At 36.8% G+C, this 15,216-nt stretch overlaps 1 protein-coding gene across 2 annotated transcripts in view; it reads left to right on the top strand.

Moving 5' to 3' along the window:
* LOC104522298 (nesprin-1-like) overlaps positions 1–15,216 on the top strand; it is a 39,570-nt gene that overhangs the window by 15,871 nt on the left and 8,483 nt on the right. Inside the window, exons 5-16 of one of the 2 annotated variants that reach the window (XM_029084164.1) lie at positions 1,893–2,075; positions 2,491–2,628; positions 3,340–3,531; positions 4,354–4,687; positions 5,524–5,592; positions 7,534–7,676; positions 8,519–8,645; positions 9,787–9,998; positions 11,575–11,775; positions 12,129–12,257; positions 12,622–12,834; positions 13,806–13,898. In XM_029084164.1, coding sequence (XP_028939997.1) covers positions 1,893–2,075; positions 2,491–2,628; positions 3,340–3,531; positions 4,354–4,687; positions 5,524–5,592; positions 7,534–7,676; positions 8,519–8,645; positions 9,787–9,998; positions 11,575–11,775; positions 12,129–12,257; positions 12,622–12,834; positions 13,806–13,898 — 2,034 coding nt within the window. The remainder of the gene's footprint in view (positions 1–1,892; positions 2,076–2,490; positions 2,629–3,339; positions 3,532–4,353; positions 4,688–5,523; positions 5,593–7,533; positions 7,677–8,518; positions 8,646–9,786; positions 9,999–11,574; positions 11,776–12,128; positions 12,258–12,621; positions 12,835–13,805; positions 13,899–15,216) is intronic. The other variant, XM_029084165.1, reaches the window with a different exon arrangement.

The following is a 15,216-nucleotide window of genomic DNA, read 5'->3' as shown; positions in this document are numbered from 1 at the left end:
ACAGAAAAGCAGTAATGCAAGTGACAAATTTAAAAAAAAGTGTTCAAATTCAGTGGGATTGAAATCAGTATAAAGTCAGCCACATATACATACTACCTGAAGAAAGTTTCTTCTTTAACTGAACCTTTTTTTTCTTATTTTATTTTCACCACCATATCTGCAGTTGAATTTAAAAACAAAACAAAACAAAAACAAACCACACACACAAAAAAAACAACCAACCAACCAAACAAAACCAACCAGCAGACTGTGTTAAGAACCTTTTAACTCCTGAACACAGAGGTCAAAGATTGCTCTCACTGACTTCTCTGTACAAAATCAAAATCCTTTCTCTCCAGTAGTTTATGGAAAAATGAAAAGAGATTACAGGAAGGAATGTAGCAGATGAATTCCTGTGTAGCTGAGCTGAAAAAATGGAAGACAAATACACAGGTGTTCTTTTGCTGGACAAGGCTTGGTAACAGGTAAAACAACAAGTGCACACTTTTAGATTTCATGATCCTAGTAAATACAGTCAGATTTGTGCCTCTGATATGAGAATTCCCTCCTTGTGCAATTTTAAGTCTGTTCTATAAAGAATTTCACTCCAGTTGAAAACCTATTTGCTCCTTGTTGGTTGTCCCCTACCCAGTTTGATGGCCATTTAAAGTTATATTGAGAACTCTCTATAGATTTTGATCTTTTTTCAAACCATCTTCTTTACTTTTGTCTCTGGTATTACAGCAGAAACGTGCTTATTTCATTTTTATGTTTGACTGGCATATGAACTATGAAGAGTATATATTGTTTATGTAGAAATCTCATGTGTTAGCTGATTTTAATGAAAATTTCTGTACAGAAGTGTATTACCTATCACACTTCTCCAGTCCTTAGTAAGGGTGGTGTCTAGTTTTGGAAGAAATTGACTGTTTATTTGCATTGTGAGGAATATCAGAGAGCAAGTTTGTAGAACTACAATGGGAGCCAAAACCTACTTGTATTCAAAAGAGAGCTCGTGTATTCTATGTTTTTAAGTCTTTCTTTGATTGATTTCTCTTCCATTTCTGTGACAACATAAAAATTAATAGTTTTTTGAAAAATTATTCATGGAGGGGTTTTTTTATATTATTGAAGGGATTAATTCAGTCAGCTCCTTACAAGGTGCTTTCTCTAACTTACTTTGTGGTCGCTAGTCAGAACATGAAATTCATGGGCTAAGTCACCTACAGTTTCTACTCACAACCTGGGTGACTGAGGCTTTTTAACAGTAGAGGAAGCACTGAAAGTACATGATACAGACACTTGCCCAGCATAAGTTAGTATGGATGTTCACAAAATTTTCTTTCCACTAAAATTTTAAGACAAAACTTACTTGTATACCAGTATACTGAAGAAAAAGAAATTATTCCTTCAGTACTGTTTTTCACTATTTTTGGTAAATCTCAAAATAAACAGATGCTCAAGTCTCTTCAATGTTTGCACTTCTGCAAATTTAATATGTAAGGATATCCAATGAAGCACAGGAATCTGAGATTTCTGTTCTATTTAGAAAAAAAAAAGCTCAATATTCTTTGTGTTTCTGTTCTCAAATACAAAAGCATATGATTGAGTAGAAAGAGGAGGGGGTTTTTTTGTGCTGATTTTGCCATTGTAACAGGTATTTATGTTTCAATTTCTCATTCAGTGAACTTTATCAGCTTCATAAACTTTTTTCTTTGTTTGTGCTCATTTCAATAAGAAGACAGCCTCTCAATAAGATAGGCCTCAGGAGATGTCTACATTCATTCTAAAATCTATCGGCTAATACAGGGCAGAGTGTAGAAGTAGGGTCAAAATAAAGGGAGACACTTATGTATGTATCCTGATTTCATTAATTAAAAATCTGATGGTGTCTTTTGTTCATATTGCTTTAGGCCTTCCAGAGACAAGTGCATGAAAGCCTGACTCAGCTGGAACTGATCAATAAACAATATCGCCGGCTGGCTCGAGAGAACCGCACCGACTCTAACTGCAGCCTTAAGCAGATGGTCCATGAGGGAAACCAGAGATGGGACAACTTACAAAAGCGAGTTACTTCCATCCTGCGCAGGCTAAAAGTATTTTTCCATTTTTAAAAGCTTCAGTTTCACTACTATACTTATGAATCAGGGAAGCTTCTAGTTCAATACATTTGCACAGTGTTTTCGAGGGGATTTTCCTCTTCTTTGCAAGAGGAGGGGAATTTATCAGTTCACTTTGTCTGAGGTAACCAAAGCATGATAGGGAAATGCTTGGTGACCTCAAACACCATCTCCCTCATAGCAGATAACTTTCATAGGTCAGCTAATTGCAGGTGTAGATGATGTTACTTGAAAGAGAACCTTAAAAATTATGTAGGAAATTAAAAAAGAAGGTGTACTGGGTTTAGATTAGGTTTGAAGGGCATGAAAGCCATTTCTTCAGAGAACCACTATTGCTGGGTTTTTGGGGGTAGTTTGGTCATTTAATGACACTCCATTTTCTACCCACCAGCATTTTATCAGCCAGCGTGAGGAGTTTGAGACAGCACGTGATAGCATCCTGGTGTGGCTAACAGAGATGGACCTGCAGCTGACCAACATTGAGCATTTCTCAGAGTGTGATGTCCAAGCAAAGATAAAGCAACTTAAGGTAAAGAACGATTGAATGGAGGAGGGATGAGAGAAGGGATAAAAACATTCATGGTGGGAAAAGAATTTAAGAAACATTACACAAAAATGAAACCTGATACAGTCCCTTACTTGCAGGCTGAGATTTCAACCTCAGAAGTTACGCGCTATATCAGGTTTCAATACTTGCTTTTCTGACAGAGTGGAAAATCTTTGGGCTGTGAAAAATTTTTAAAAAAACAAGGGTGATAGTCTCCATTCCCTAATCATAAGAGGAAATGTCAATAAAAATTATTAATGTCAAGTCTCCATCATTGCTGACACCTAAGAATTACTACATTTGTTAACCATTTCTACATCAGAAAAATCATTATCTGGAGAGAAAAACATCTCATGTCATGTTATCTAAAACTCCAGTGCCTTAACGTTAGCATCTGTGTTCATTCTAGACATTTGTTCATGGGCATGGCTTGTTTAGAGAAGAGCTTCCTTTCCAAATACAACAAGTGAGGAATGAGATGGTAAACCATGCAGTATCACTGTTTTTGGCTAGAAAGACTGCGGATCCTAAATTTAGTTGCTCATTGTTGCTCATGCCAGAATATTTGGAACAATCCCTGTTTGTTACCCACAGCATTCTTGCTGAAAAATTCTTTGAGACTTGCATCCTTAATAACTTAGGTTGTTGTAATATTGGTTTAATGGATAAAGCATGGGCTTTTCTTTTATGCAGGCTTTCCAGCAAGAAATTTCACTGAATAACAACAAAATTGAGCAGATAATTGTGCAGGGTGAGCAACTCATTGAGAAAAATGAGCCCATGGATGCAGCTGTCATTGAAGAAGAACTAGATGAGCTGCGTCGTTACTGTCAAGAGGTCTTCGGACGTGTGGAACGCTATCACAGGAAACTCATCCGCCTTCCTGTGTGTATACTTACATACATATGTATTTGTTTTATTTGTTGACATTTTACAAGTGTGAAAATGAGGAGAGAGAAAGATGCTGAAATGAACTAACATGAAACTTCTGTAACTTTCCAAAAATCCTGTGGTTTAATTTTGTTACAGCCCTGACCATCTGCCTCCCTTCATTATATGCTATTTATGTCCTGTTCAAAGAGCAGATTCATCGGATCTGTAATTTTTGTAAATCACCGTGAAAATCCATGCAAATTGGAGATTTATAAAACTTTATTAATGGGGGTAGCATAGTGGTACTGGTAATAATATCTCACTGTTCTGTCAGATAGTTTCATTGACAGCTTATTGAGTTCTGTTTTGTTTAAAAAACATGATAAAATTATTCTCCCCATCAGAAGAGACATAAATTTATCTCCAGAGCTGAATAAGTGACAGCAAAATTATTTTTGGTAGGAAAGGAACAAAACCCAGGGTTTTCAAAATATGGTAGAATAAAATGAGAGCAGTGATCACAATCACTTACGCTTCTTATTACTTGATTCCCGAGTTTTCTTTCATTTGATGTCTGCATTGCAGTCTGGAGGCATTTGCTTGATGGGAGACTTTGTGGTGCCTTAAGTAATTAAAATGATCTGGCATTATGAACTTTGTTGGTTTGGTTTTTAGAGCACCTTAAAATAATGAAGGGGAATTGCAAAAGAACACAAAATGGAAACCCTGTCAGTGTGACTGTTGCCTAATGCTACTTTATTTCACTGAGCCAGGCAGACCATGCAGTGCCTCTGCACGTTTCATTGATCAGTTCTGTTTGTATTATACTTCTAGCTGACAGATGATGAACACGACCTCTCTGACAGAGAGGTGGATCTGGATGAATCAGCAGATCTCTCTGACATACACTGGCACGATAAATCTGCAGACAGCGTTCTCTCCCCACACCCCTCTTCCAACCTTTCGCTGCCTCTTTCCCAGCCGGTGAGAAGTGAGCGATCAGGGCGAGATACCCCTGCGAGTGTGGACTCAATTCCCCTGGAGTGGGATCATGACTATGACCTTAGCAGAGACCTGGAGACAGCTGTTTCACAGGCACTGCACTCTGAGGAGGAAGACGGAGGACAAGAGAAGGACTTCTACCTGAGAGGAGCAGCTGGTATAGCAGGTATGGTGGCAAATTGTGTCCTGTTCTTTCCTAGTAAAAAGAAGCAAATGCTACATGTGTGATTGCTTGGCCAAGATGTTCTTGGAAAAGTATTTTAAATAGCCCCTGAAGATTATAAATAGCTTTCCCTAAGTGATCCCAGTGGCCTTCTGGCCTTAGACACAGTTATGGAGATTCCTGAATGTCTACAGCCTTGGCAAATCGCAAAGGCGCGTATGATATGACAGGGAATTGGCTGTGTCTCTGTGCTTGTAGCCTACCAGATGGGATATGTCATCTGTAACAGCAGTGTGTCATAAGTTATTCTGACTAGAAGAAACTATACTGAATGTGGCAAGAAGTCCAGAACAAACTGATGAAGAAATGCTGTGGGAGAGATCCGCAGATAATCATCAAGTGCTTAAGTAAATCTTAACTCAGTCCTTACCTAAACAAGACTTCAGCAACTGAGTGTTTAGCCTGAGGTGGGATCTTGGGTCTTGCTCTCCAGTGAAGCTGGAAATCCTTTCTAAGTATGTGTGCTTTATGTAATCTTAGCAAGCGAAAGTGCCCAAATGCAGCCAGTTGTTGGGGAAGACATACTGGTATATTATTCTCTGATCTTGTGGCTGTCTTTTGGTTTCCAGGTCATTGCTCTGAAAAGAATCAGATTTGCCTGGATATTAAGAGACTTTGTAACAGGCTCCCTGTGTTTCAGTCTTAATCTTTTTTTCCTTCTCCAGAAAGGATGTTTGCTATTGGAACTGTTTATATATTCCATCCCATGGAGAGGACTCCTGCTGTAAGAGACAGCCATTGCTGAGTTGTCAATTTAGACCGTGCTTTTATTTTTTCAGATGTAGAGATCCCTGAAACTCTTGAGGCTTATGTAACACTCACAGAAAACGCACTCAAAAATATCTCTGGTAGGCATCAAAAAAGACTAAGCATAGCCAGATGCAAATACCATGATGTGCAAGCATAAATTCTTTTTCTTCTCTTAGTATCTGCTTACTTTTCACAACTTGCAAGATAAATATTTCTTACATGGAAACATTGGCATGTTAATGTAGAAGTATCCTGCTTCACTACTGTGCTTAAGGGTGTTATTAGGTGCATGGATGAAACAATGATATTTGAAGTATTGCCCTGCCACATCAACTAACTAAACTAAACTGATAAGTTACTCTGGTCTTTATTCTCTGGAGTCCCTCAACAAGACTTAATATTTTGTTATGTCCCTGAGAGAAGAGTAGCTTCTACAAAACCTAATTGTTCAGTTTTGCACTTTTTTAACACAGCCACAACTTGGATTATTACTTAGATATAAACTTTTAGGTTAGTTGTTGTTTCATGTGATAACAATACCAACGTGACATACTGTAGTCCAATGCCTTTATCTTAGTCTTTTATATTGGAAGATGATTTTTTTAAAAGTTGCATTTTTACACAAGATTAAACCTACTGGTTCATTTGTTAGATGGCACTCTCAGAGGGATTAGATGCACTTACAAATACCTTTTCTCATTATTTCACAGTTTTCCTCTTTTGAAATAATTACTTCATTGCAAAATTGAAATAGCAGACATTTAGAATCTCAGCATCTGTGGCACAAACCTCAGATTCACGGTCCATTTTTATTTTTTCACCAAATTAGTGAAATAATATTGTGATTTATTAAGAGTGTAAGTAATATCAGTACATACAGAAAAACGTGTAGTTTTCTAACCAGTTAAAATGTTGAAAGTAGTGAGGGAAAAACAATATTGAGCATTTTATTCTGTGTATTTGGAGTGAGGTGGTGTTTTGTATGTAAGAGATGAACCATCCAAGAGGCTCAGTTTTCTGGAGTTAGGGCGTTGAAAGGCTCACCTTCTCTATCCAGGTTTTTAATTGTGTCTTTATGAATAAATTCAAACTGTCTTTGTAAACAGCTGGAAATCAGGCACAGTGATAGAATATGGATAAGAGAGATCTCATGTGGTCTTCTAGGCTGCAGCCTGCTTCAGATTAGAATTGACTATAGCTAATTAATATCACAGAATTTAGCTGACCTCTCTAAGGAAAATACAAGTTAGTCCTGCTTCAAAAAGCTTGGCATGAGTTCCAAACGGCTTGGATGAATAATAGAGTCTTGCAGATATGTTAAGCGTAATCTTTGTCAAATGCCTAATTGGAAAAATCCTCTAAATTTTGCTGCTTAATATGGTTGCCTACATCAGTTGGGGACTACTTGCTGTGAACTTTCAAGATGTCCAGTCATCTATGAAACTTCAGAATATAATTATAACAGTATTGCTTAGCATTTGTATTCTGCTTTTAATCTTCAGAATTGCATATAAATAGGGTCCTTTCATGTAGACCAAAATTCCACTATTTTTTAGTGGAGAGAAATATACAAAGAGAAATTAAGAAAAATCAAATTTTAACATGGATTTGGATCAGGAGTTTGGGATACATGGTTTTATTTGAAAGCATTTGTGAAAGGCAGCAAGGCATTCTCCAAAGTCAATGAGGTTAGATCACATTTTGCCAAGAACTTACAGAGAGGTGAGGAATCCTCTGAGGGAAAGAGTCACTTCAGAATAGCTTGCAAGCCTGCTTTAAACTGTGGACTTTTTGACAGTATGCTTATGGCAAGCATGTTCATTGGTATAGTCATCTGTCCTCTGAAGGTCACTAACACCCTCTAATATAACTAGTTATCAGTTCGCTTTGACATTGTACCACTCATACTATTACAGTCACATTTCTCCTTTACTGTCTAATCTAGGTAGTATTCCGGATCGTTATTCTACCTGGGCAAAAGATAAAAAAAAAAATGGGAAAATTTGAGTGACAGTCACCTTTTTTTGTTGTTGGTACAGGAGAACCTGGTGCCCTGGAAGCTCATATCCGACAGCTGGACAAGGCCTTAGACACAAGTCGTTTCCAAATACAGCAAACAGAAGACATCATCCGCAGCAAAACACCTACGGGACCAGAGCTGGATTCCAGTTACAAAGGATACGTGCGTGTATTTTGGAGCACAAGTCGAATAAGCACTCCAAGCTTATATGTGCTATTGAAAGAAATATGGCTGTTTAAACAACGCAATTAGATATCACTGCTTCTCAGACTTATTCATTCATGTGTTTGCTACCCTTAACCACATACTATTGTTTTTTATGTTATTAGTGTGTTTACAATAGTATAAGATTACAGGAACATGATTCTAAGGAATTTATTTTCCTATTGCATTTTTGCAGTTGTCTAAAAGTACTTCCTCACACATATTTTTATCCATCTAATGATGATATCCTTGTTTAAAATTCCTCTGCTTTTAAAAGCAGGTTTTATAGCTGCATGCACAGTATTCTTCTTGCTGATGAATTACAAACATGCTTCATGTAAGCAAGGTTGCATATATATATATCCATGTTTAAAAAGCTTTCTCAGGGAGGTTTTCTGGAAGAAAAATCTCTCTCTAAATCATTCATTTATTACTGAAAGAATTGAAAGATTAGGTCATTGGATGCATGGTAATATTTCCACACTTACATTTATTTTCATTATCACATCTTCTAGTGTCTTTTCCATAGTGTCTTAACATTTAGAACAGGTGACACATAAAGTTATCCAGCACAATTTGGCACAGTGGCAGCGAGTTATTTCTATTTGGTCTGAGGCTTATTGTCTCTATATACATTTCTTTGATAGTATCAGGACAGATTGTTAAAGTAATAGATTTTTTATTTTCACACTTAGACCTACTTTTGGAAAATTTTGGCAGTTGCATTGTAATTTGTGTTTTCCATGCAATTAGTCTTGTACGGTGCATATTGAGATGGGATTTTTTGTTTGTTAACACAGATGAAGCTACTAGGTGAGTGCAGTGGAAGCATAGACTCAGTAAAAAGGCTTGGATACAAACTGAAGGAGGAAGAAGAAAAATTATCTGGACTCGTTAACCTGAACAGTACTGAAACACAAACTGCAGGTAGGTAAAATTTAGTTCTTTGTCGGAAAGCAATTATGAAAAATAGCAAACAAGCAAAATTTTTCTAATTAAACACTTGGTATTATTTACTGACATATATGACTGTGTCTGTCACTGTGTTCTGTTTGACATCTCTTAACAGGAATAGCAAGTATTCCTTGTATATGCCCTATAAAGAGAACAGGCATATAAGCACATTTGAAGAACCCCTTCATAACATGAGGCATAACCCTAAGCCTTTCAGAAAGTCTCTGGGATGCAGTGCATTTTTGTTGAATTTTTTCTGGTGAAAAAAGTTTGCTTATATTGCTGTACAAAACACACAAGTCAATATTCGTTTCTTCTAATATTAGCTTTTACTTCTAATATTATCTGTGTACAGTACAGAAGTCTATATTCACTTGGTAGAAGTATTCACCTGACTGATTTTAAGCATCAGCTGTAGAGCGGGAGGTGTTGCATTGTAAAAACATGGATTTGTTCCAGACACTATAAAGACAAAGTCTCCATTCTTAGCTTGGCAAGATATGCTACCCATGCAGTCTATTTTATTTTGATTTTTTTATATATATATATATTTTAAGTTAATGGAATGATACAACTTGTCCTTCTACCATAGCATTTCAAGATAACTAACAAGAAGAAATAGCCCCTAATTTTTTTTTCTTTTTAGTGCAAGTATTTATCCAATGCATCAACAGTAGCTTAGGCAAATGCAGGTGAGATGTAAGTATTAAATTGTGATCAATACAAATACCAATGGAAATAAAAATAAACAGATGGTTAGTTAGACATATTCAAATTCCTTGTCCAGTTTTCATTTATGCTAATTTATGATGTCTTTATACTAGCACAAGCTGTTGCAGAGACCTGCATGTATCAATTTAATTCTGTTCATAGAAGTTTGACATTAGAAAGTGGTAAAATTGCCTACTGCCTGGAATCATCCCATTCTACATTCTTTCTCTTCAGCATCACATTCTTCAGTCTAACTTAGTTTTCAGTGTTACATTTCATGGGTTAGGGTTTTTTGGTTTTTATGGAGCATTTTTTTGTCCTACACAGAATTCAAGTGTTGCAATTGTGTGTGTGGCTAATGTGGGTTTTTTGCTTTTGTTGAATTTGGTTTTTATCATTCCAGGTGTAATTGACCGTTGGGAATTAATCCAGGCTCAAGCTCTAAGCAAGGAGCTGAGGATGAAACAGAACCTTCAGCAATGGCAGCAGTTTAACTCCGACCTTAATAACGTTTGGGCTTGGTTGGGAGAAACTGAAGAGGAACTGGAGAAACTCCGCCGCCTTGATCTGAGCACTGACATACAAACTATTGAGCTCAGAATTAAAAAACTGAAAGTAAGTTTCATTTCTCTTTTCCATCATTTGCCTTGCAGACAGACCTGAGTGCAACAGGTATGTTGAAGAGATTGCCAGCTGGTTTGTTCCATTCTGCACATGGTGGGCTACTGCCAATAACTGAAGTAACTGGGAAAGTGATCTTATGAATCACCTTTTTGGCTGAAAAGTGTACCACTGGCATTTGCTATATAATCCAAATACAAAATAATACAAAAATCCAAATTTAAATAGTAATTTTGTGGCAATTCTGTAATTCCAGAATATACAGATAATTCCTGATGTCAGCCAAGCTGATGACAGGAAAAAAAAAAAAAAACAACAACAAAACAAAACAAAACAAAACAAAAAAACCCCACAAGCCAAGTTAAATAGTTAAATCAAATCTCTTCAGGTTAAGCTGGTAACAAAATAGCTACTTGAAAAGAAGTGCCTCACTGGGACACATTACTTTGTGTGTTGAAGGGAGAGAGTGCCCAAAGAGGTTTTAGGCTACCCACTGCTGTCACCAGTACAACATAGGAAAAAATTTGGTGTCATTTTGCAACATTCCTGTTTCTTCTTCTGTCATCAGGATCTGAATGCTGCCTTTATGATCTCTCCTGGATATTCTAGAGCTATAAAGATCTGCAAATATGATTGTCCACAACCTCATGTTCCATTTCTATCATCTTATAAGCTTGGGCAGAAAAACATAGGAGCCAATGTCAAAGTGCACTGTGCTCCATGGTAGAAATGAGGTGGACAGATAGTAAAGGCTGTTTCCGGCAGTGATCCGTCTCAAGCATATTAATGCTGATCTTCACTGGAATTCAAATATAGCTGCCATAAGTACTACAAAGGTCACTGTGACATGGGGCTTTTAAGTAAATGCTGTAAAGTAGGTGGAAAAGGGGGTATTTCATAAGAATCCTGTTCTTATCTCACCCACTCTTGGAAAGCCCATTAGTGCCCTCCAAACCAAAAGAGGTGGGGTTTCTTTTGTGGCTTCCAGTGTAAACAAATTAAGAAGTTTTATTCATTTTATGCTTCTATAAATTGGAGTAAGTTGTTTGTACTCTTTGTATGTTTTCTTTTCCCTCAGTAAAAGCTTTTATTTTAAAATACTGTTGACAGCAGTTTCCACTTGAAAACATGTTGGTTTTTATGTTTATCAGCAAAACTGAGAAGTCAGGGCAAAAGTTTTATTGTGAGCTAAAGTACAATTGTCCTACATCTCTTTAAATTTTGTTGAGCCTGGTCTGTCTTTAAAATATCTGAAACATGAGCCAGATCTTTAAAATTCAACTATGACTTCAGGCTTTTAAGAATTTACAAGTTTAATTGGCTTGTTCTAGTTTATGCTCACAGTAAAATTTTAGTGAATGTAAAAGAGTACACATTTGCAGAAGCACATAGTGAGCACAGAAATCTCATATGCAGAGTAAATAGACTATTACAGCAAGGTACCATTCTGCAGTTGCTGATGGCAAATCATTGCATTCTTGTGGTGCCTTCTCTACTTGGTTCTTCTGAAAGGCATGTTTTACCAATTTCCATCCTTTCTTCCCCTGTCCCACTTTGTCTTGTCATCAAGGAGCTGCAGAAAGCAATTGATAACCGCAAGGCGATCATCTTATCCATCAATCTGTGCAGCTCGGAGTTCACTCAATCTGACAGCGAAGAGAGCAAGAAGCTTCAAGAGCGCCTGTCTCAGATGAATGTGCGCTGGGACCACGTGTGCAGTATGATCGAAGAGTGGCGCTGCTCATTGCAGGACGCATTAATGCAGTGCCAGGTCTGTATTGCACTTATTTTAAATTGTCAGCATCCCACATATCAAAAATGTAAACCATATTGTTATCTGGTGTGCTTATTATTCAGTCTGAAATTTACCCATGCAAGCCAAAATACAGCTTTGGCTTGCGTTTTCTGAAAGATACACCTGCACTACCTGAAGCATGTTATTTCCACCCAAAGATTTTCTAAATTTGTCATCTCTGGAAGAGCATTCTAATGCATTCTGGTATTCTACACTTCCTTATAAGTTCTGTTATTTAACCAGTAGGACCTATTGCAGGATAAACTAATAACCTGAATTTGACTGGAATTTTCTGCTGTGGTATTAAAATCATCACCCATCCCTCACAGGACTTCCATGAAATGAGCCATGGTTTGCTGCTTTGGTTAGAGAATATTGACAGAAGAAAAAATGAGATTGTGCCCATCAATCCAAACCTGGACTCAGAAACGCTGCAGGATCATCGCAGACTTCTAATGGTAGAGCTATAATCATCCCTTTCTCTCCCAAAACATCATCCCTTTCTCCCTGATTTGCCTTTCTCTTGAGGGTTAGGATTGTACATTGCATGTTAACACACAACTGTGGGACTAATGTCAGTAGCTAACTTTGCTTTGGTAGGGAAGACTACTCACTTCCATAAGTAGCATAACTTGTGATTTAAAATCTCAGGCAACCATTAGGCTGCTATCTATCTTCCTGTCAGATTTCAGATTAAAAAAATTTATTGCTTCTCTTTTCTTTCCATTTAATTAATTTAAAATGTCCAGTTTTGTGATTTCTAGCTTTTTTTTTTTTTTTTTTTACTTCCATTAAAAAAAATGGTTCTTACCTTGGCAACAGCAAATCAGACGTGAACTACTGGAGTCTCAGTTGAAGGTGGCATCGCTGCAAGATATGTCCTGCCAATTGCTAGTCAATGCTGAAGGCAAGGACTGTCTTGAAGCCAAAGAGAAGGTGCATGTCATTGGAAACAGACTGAAGCTTCTCTTGAAAGAGGTCACACGTCATATTAAAGACCTAGAGAAAATTCTAGACATTTCAAGTAGTCAACTGGTAAGTCACATCTTTTTATCTTTGCTGTTTGTTGGGCACATGTTTACCACTGTTTTGACTGTCTCTCTGATCGGTGCTGTTAGCTGCACTGTTTCTGTTGTCTGAAATACTTGTCAAGATGGTCCACATGTAATCTCAGATATCATAAAGTAATCTTACACTTCATAATGTAAACATTTTTTTTGTGATATGGTGGGATTTTTTTTAATCCAGTAATTTTTTGCTATTTGCTGTAGCAATAAGTTTATCTTGCCATTACTGATTCAGTCAACTGGCAAAGCATGGGAGATAATTATTCTAGTTGCAGTACTGAAAATTATAGTGTGTCAGTTATGACTGGAAAGGAAGGTAATGCTTGCTCTGTTGAAGAGGAAAAAAAAAAAAAAAGCATAAAAAATTCTGTAAGAGGCTAACAAATCTGTCATAGTGCCTTCTGAGCTTTGAGCTGTACTCCAAATCTTCTCAAATTTTCATGTGTCTCAGGGTATGTGAGAGGGAGGTATACATACATCTTCACCAGCAGCGGCAGGTATGAAGATTTCAAGGTTCTGCTTTAGTTACCTTTTTTTTGAAGTCTTGGATTAACAGAGTGCATAAGGCATGAGAACTGAGCTCTTCCCTCCTTCTAGTGAATTTCTGCCTGTTTAAGTAAAATCTTGGTGGCATCAACCTCTTCTTGCAATTAAAGGCCAATAAAAAGCAACTGTTTTTTCCTCTGTATTGATTATGGTGGAACTGGGTCACCTAAAACAATGAAGTTTTAACTACCTGTTTGCTTTTCTTTTCCTTCAGGGCTAACAGAGAAAACTTGTAATGCCTTAGTCTTATAAAATTTGGTAACAAAATTTAGTTACTTTATTTTATTTGCTTTGGAAATAATTCTGCTGGCATTTCACTTAGGGTTTTTTTTAGTTTACTTACTTGAAGAGCTAATTGCTATATTTCTGAGCATCATTCCTTCTGAACTTTAGGAATTGTCCTCATGGTCTTCTGCTGATGAATTAGACACATCAGGATCAGTGAGTCCTGTATCTGGAAGAAGCACTCCAAGCAGACAAAGAACGGTAATTTCATGTCATATATTTTCTGCCACCTCCTGGGTGGGAGCTCTAGACGTCTACAGTAGCTCTAGCCAGCTGGAAGGCATCCCTTCTCACTTGATAGGAAAGGAAATGACATAAACCAAGAACAAAACACATCTGCTTTCCCCAGCCCTGCTGCATATCCCATCCTGCATGAAATCAGAAGTGGTAAATACTATCTAAAACCAGGGCTGTCAGTGTGGTTGGTTTACCATGGTATGGCATGTCGTGTCTCTTGTATTTTGCTCTAGTGATGGCAGCACCTTAAAGTCTGGTCTTGTCTGGTACAATCAGTCCTCCATTTCTGTTTGGCCTTCTCTTCAGAGCTGCTTCACTGAGAATCTCAATAAGTTTTTTTTGTTATTTCTGATGAAGGTTGTAGATTATCTTATTGAGACTTTGGATGGCTAAGTAGAGCTGAAGGACATAAAATGTTATTCAGATCACCTAGTTGCACAGGACCTAGTGAATGGCTATGATGGCAACTCTGGGTTGTCTATTTACATCGCTGGCACAAAATTCAAGAAATATGGCAATACATGCCTAGTACTTAACACTTCTATACTCTGAGCCCGAAATGGAACTGCAATTATTTTGTCTTTTTCTGCAATTTGATTGTTTGATTACTTTGCTTTTTTCCTTCGTTCTTAAAACAGTCAGGTTGGTTTGGGGGTTTGGTTTGGTTTGATTTTATTTTTATTTTTTTTTAGCATTTGCTCTTTTTGTAAAGCCTCTGAGTTCTGTCTTGATAAATTCTATGGATCTTGATATTGATCTTTTTTTTCATTTTTTTTTTTTTTACATTCACTAGTTTTCTTTTAGATGCTAGTATGAGAATGTAAAGGAATACTGGCTTTTCAAAATGAGAGAAAATAAACCTTAACCTTTTATTTCAGAGGTCAATGCTTTTATCTTTCAAAATTAAACTTAAATTCTGACCATTACAGGAAATGGAGAAGTATTTTACCATGAAATATTTGTCTAAAGAGTATGTAGAATTATAATAGGTTTCATCTTAATATTTTAATAAGCATTTTTCTATCTTTAATTTGTGTTTATGTACATGATTATTTTTTTCATTTTTCTCCATAATGTATAGCTAAATTGTATGAATCCTTGGGGTCTGGTTTTCAGACTTCAGTTTTTGCACCCACAATTTTGAAGACTGAAGTGATGTTCTTTAGAATTTCAGTGACAAATATACTGATGCTAAATAAGTAAATACTAATACCAAAAATACAATCAGAGTTATAATCATCTAACTGCATTAAATATTCCAACAAATAGTTGTGAGTGCAGG

This window comes from Antrostomus carolinensis, unplaced genomic scaffold (assembly GCF_000700745.2).
Source record: "Antrostomus carolinensis isolate BGI_N321 unplaced genomic scaffold, ASM70074v2 scaffold18893, whole genome shotgun sequence".
Lineage (NCBI taxonomy): Eukaryota > Metazoa > Chordata > Aves > Caprimulgiformes > Caprimulgidae > Antrostomus > Antrostomus carolinensis.
Note: the sequence above shows the minus strand (reverse complement) of the source record. Positions and strands in the feature narration are given on the sequence as shown.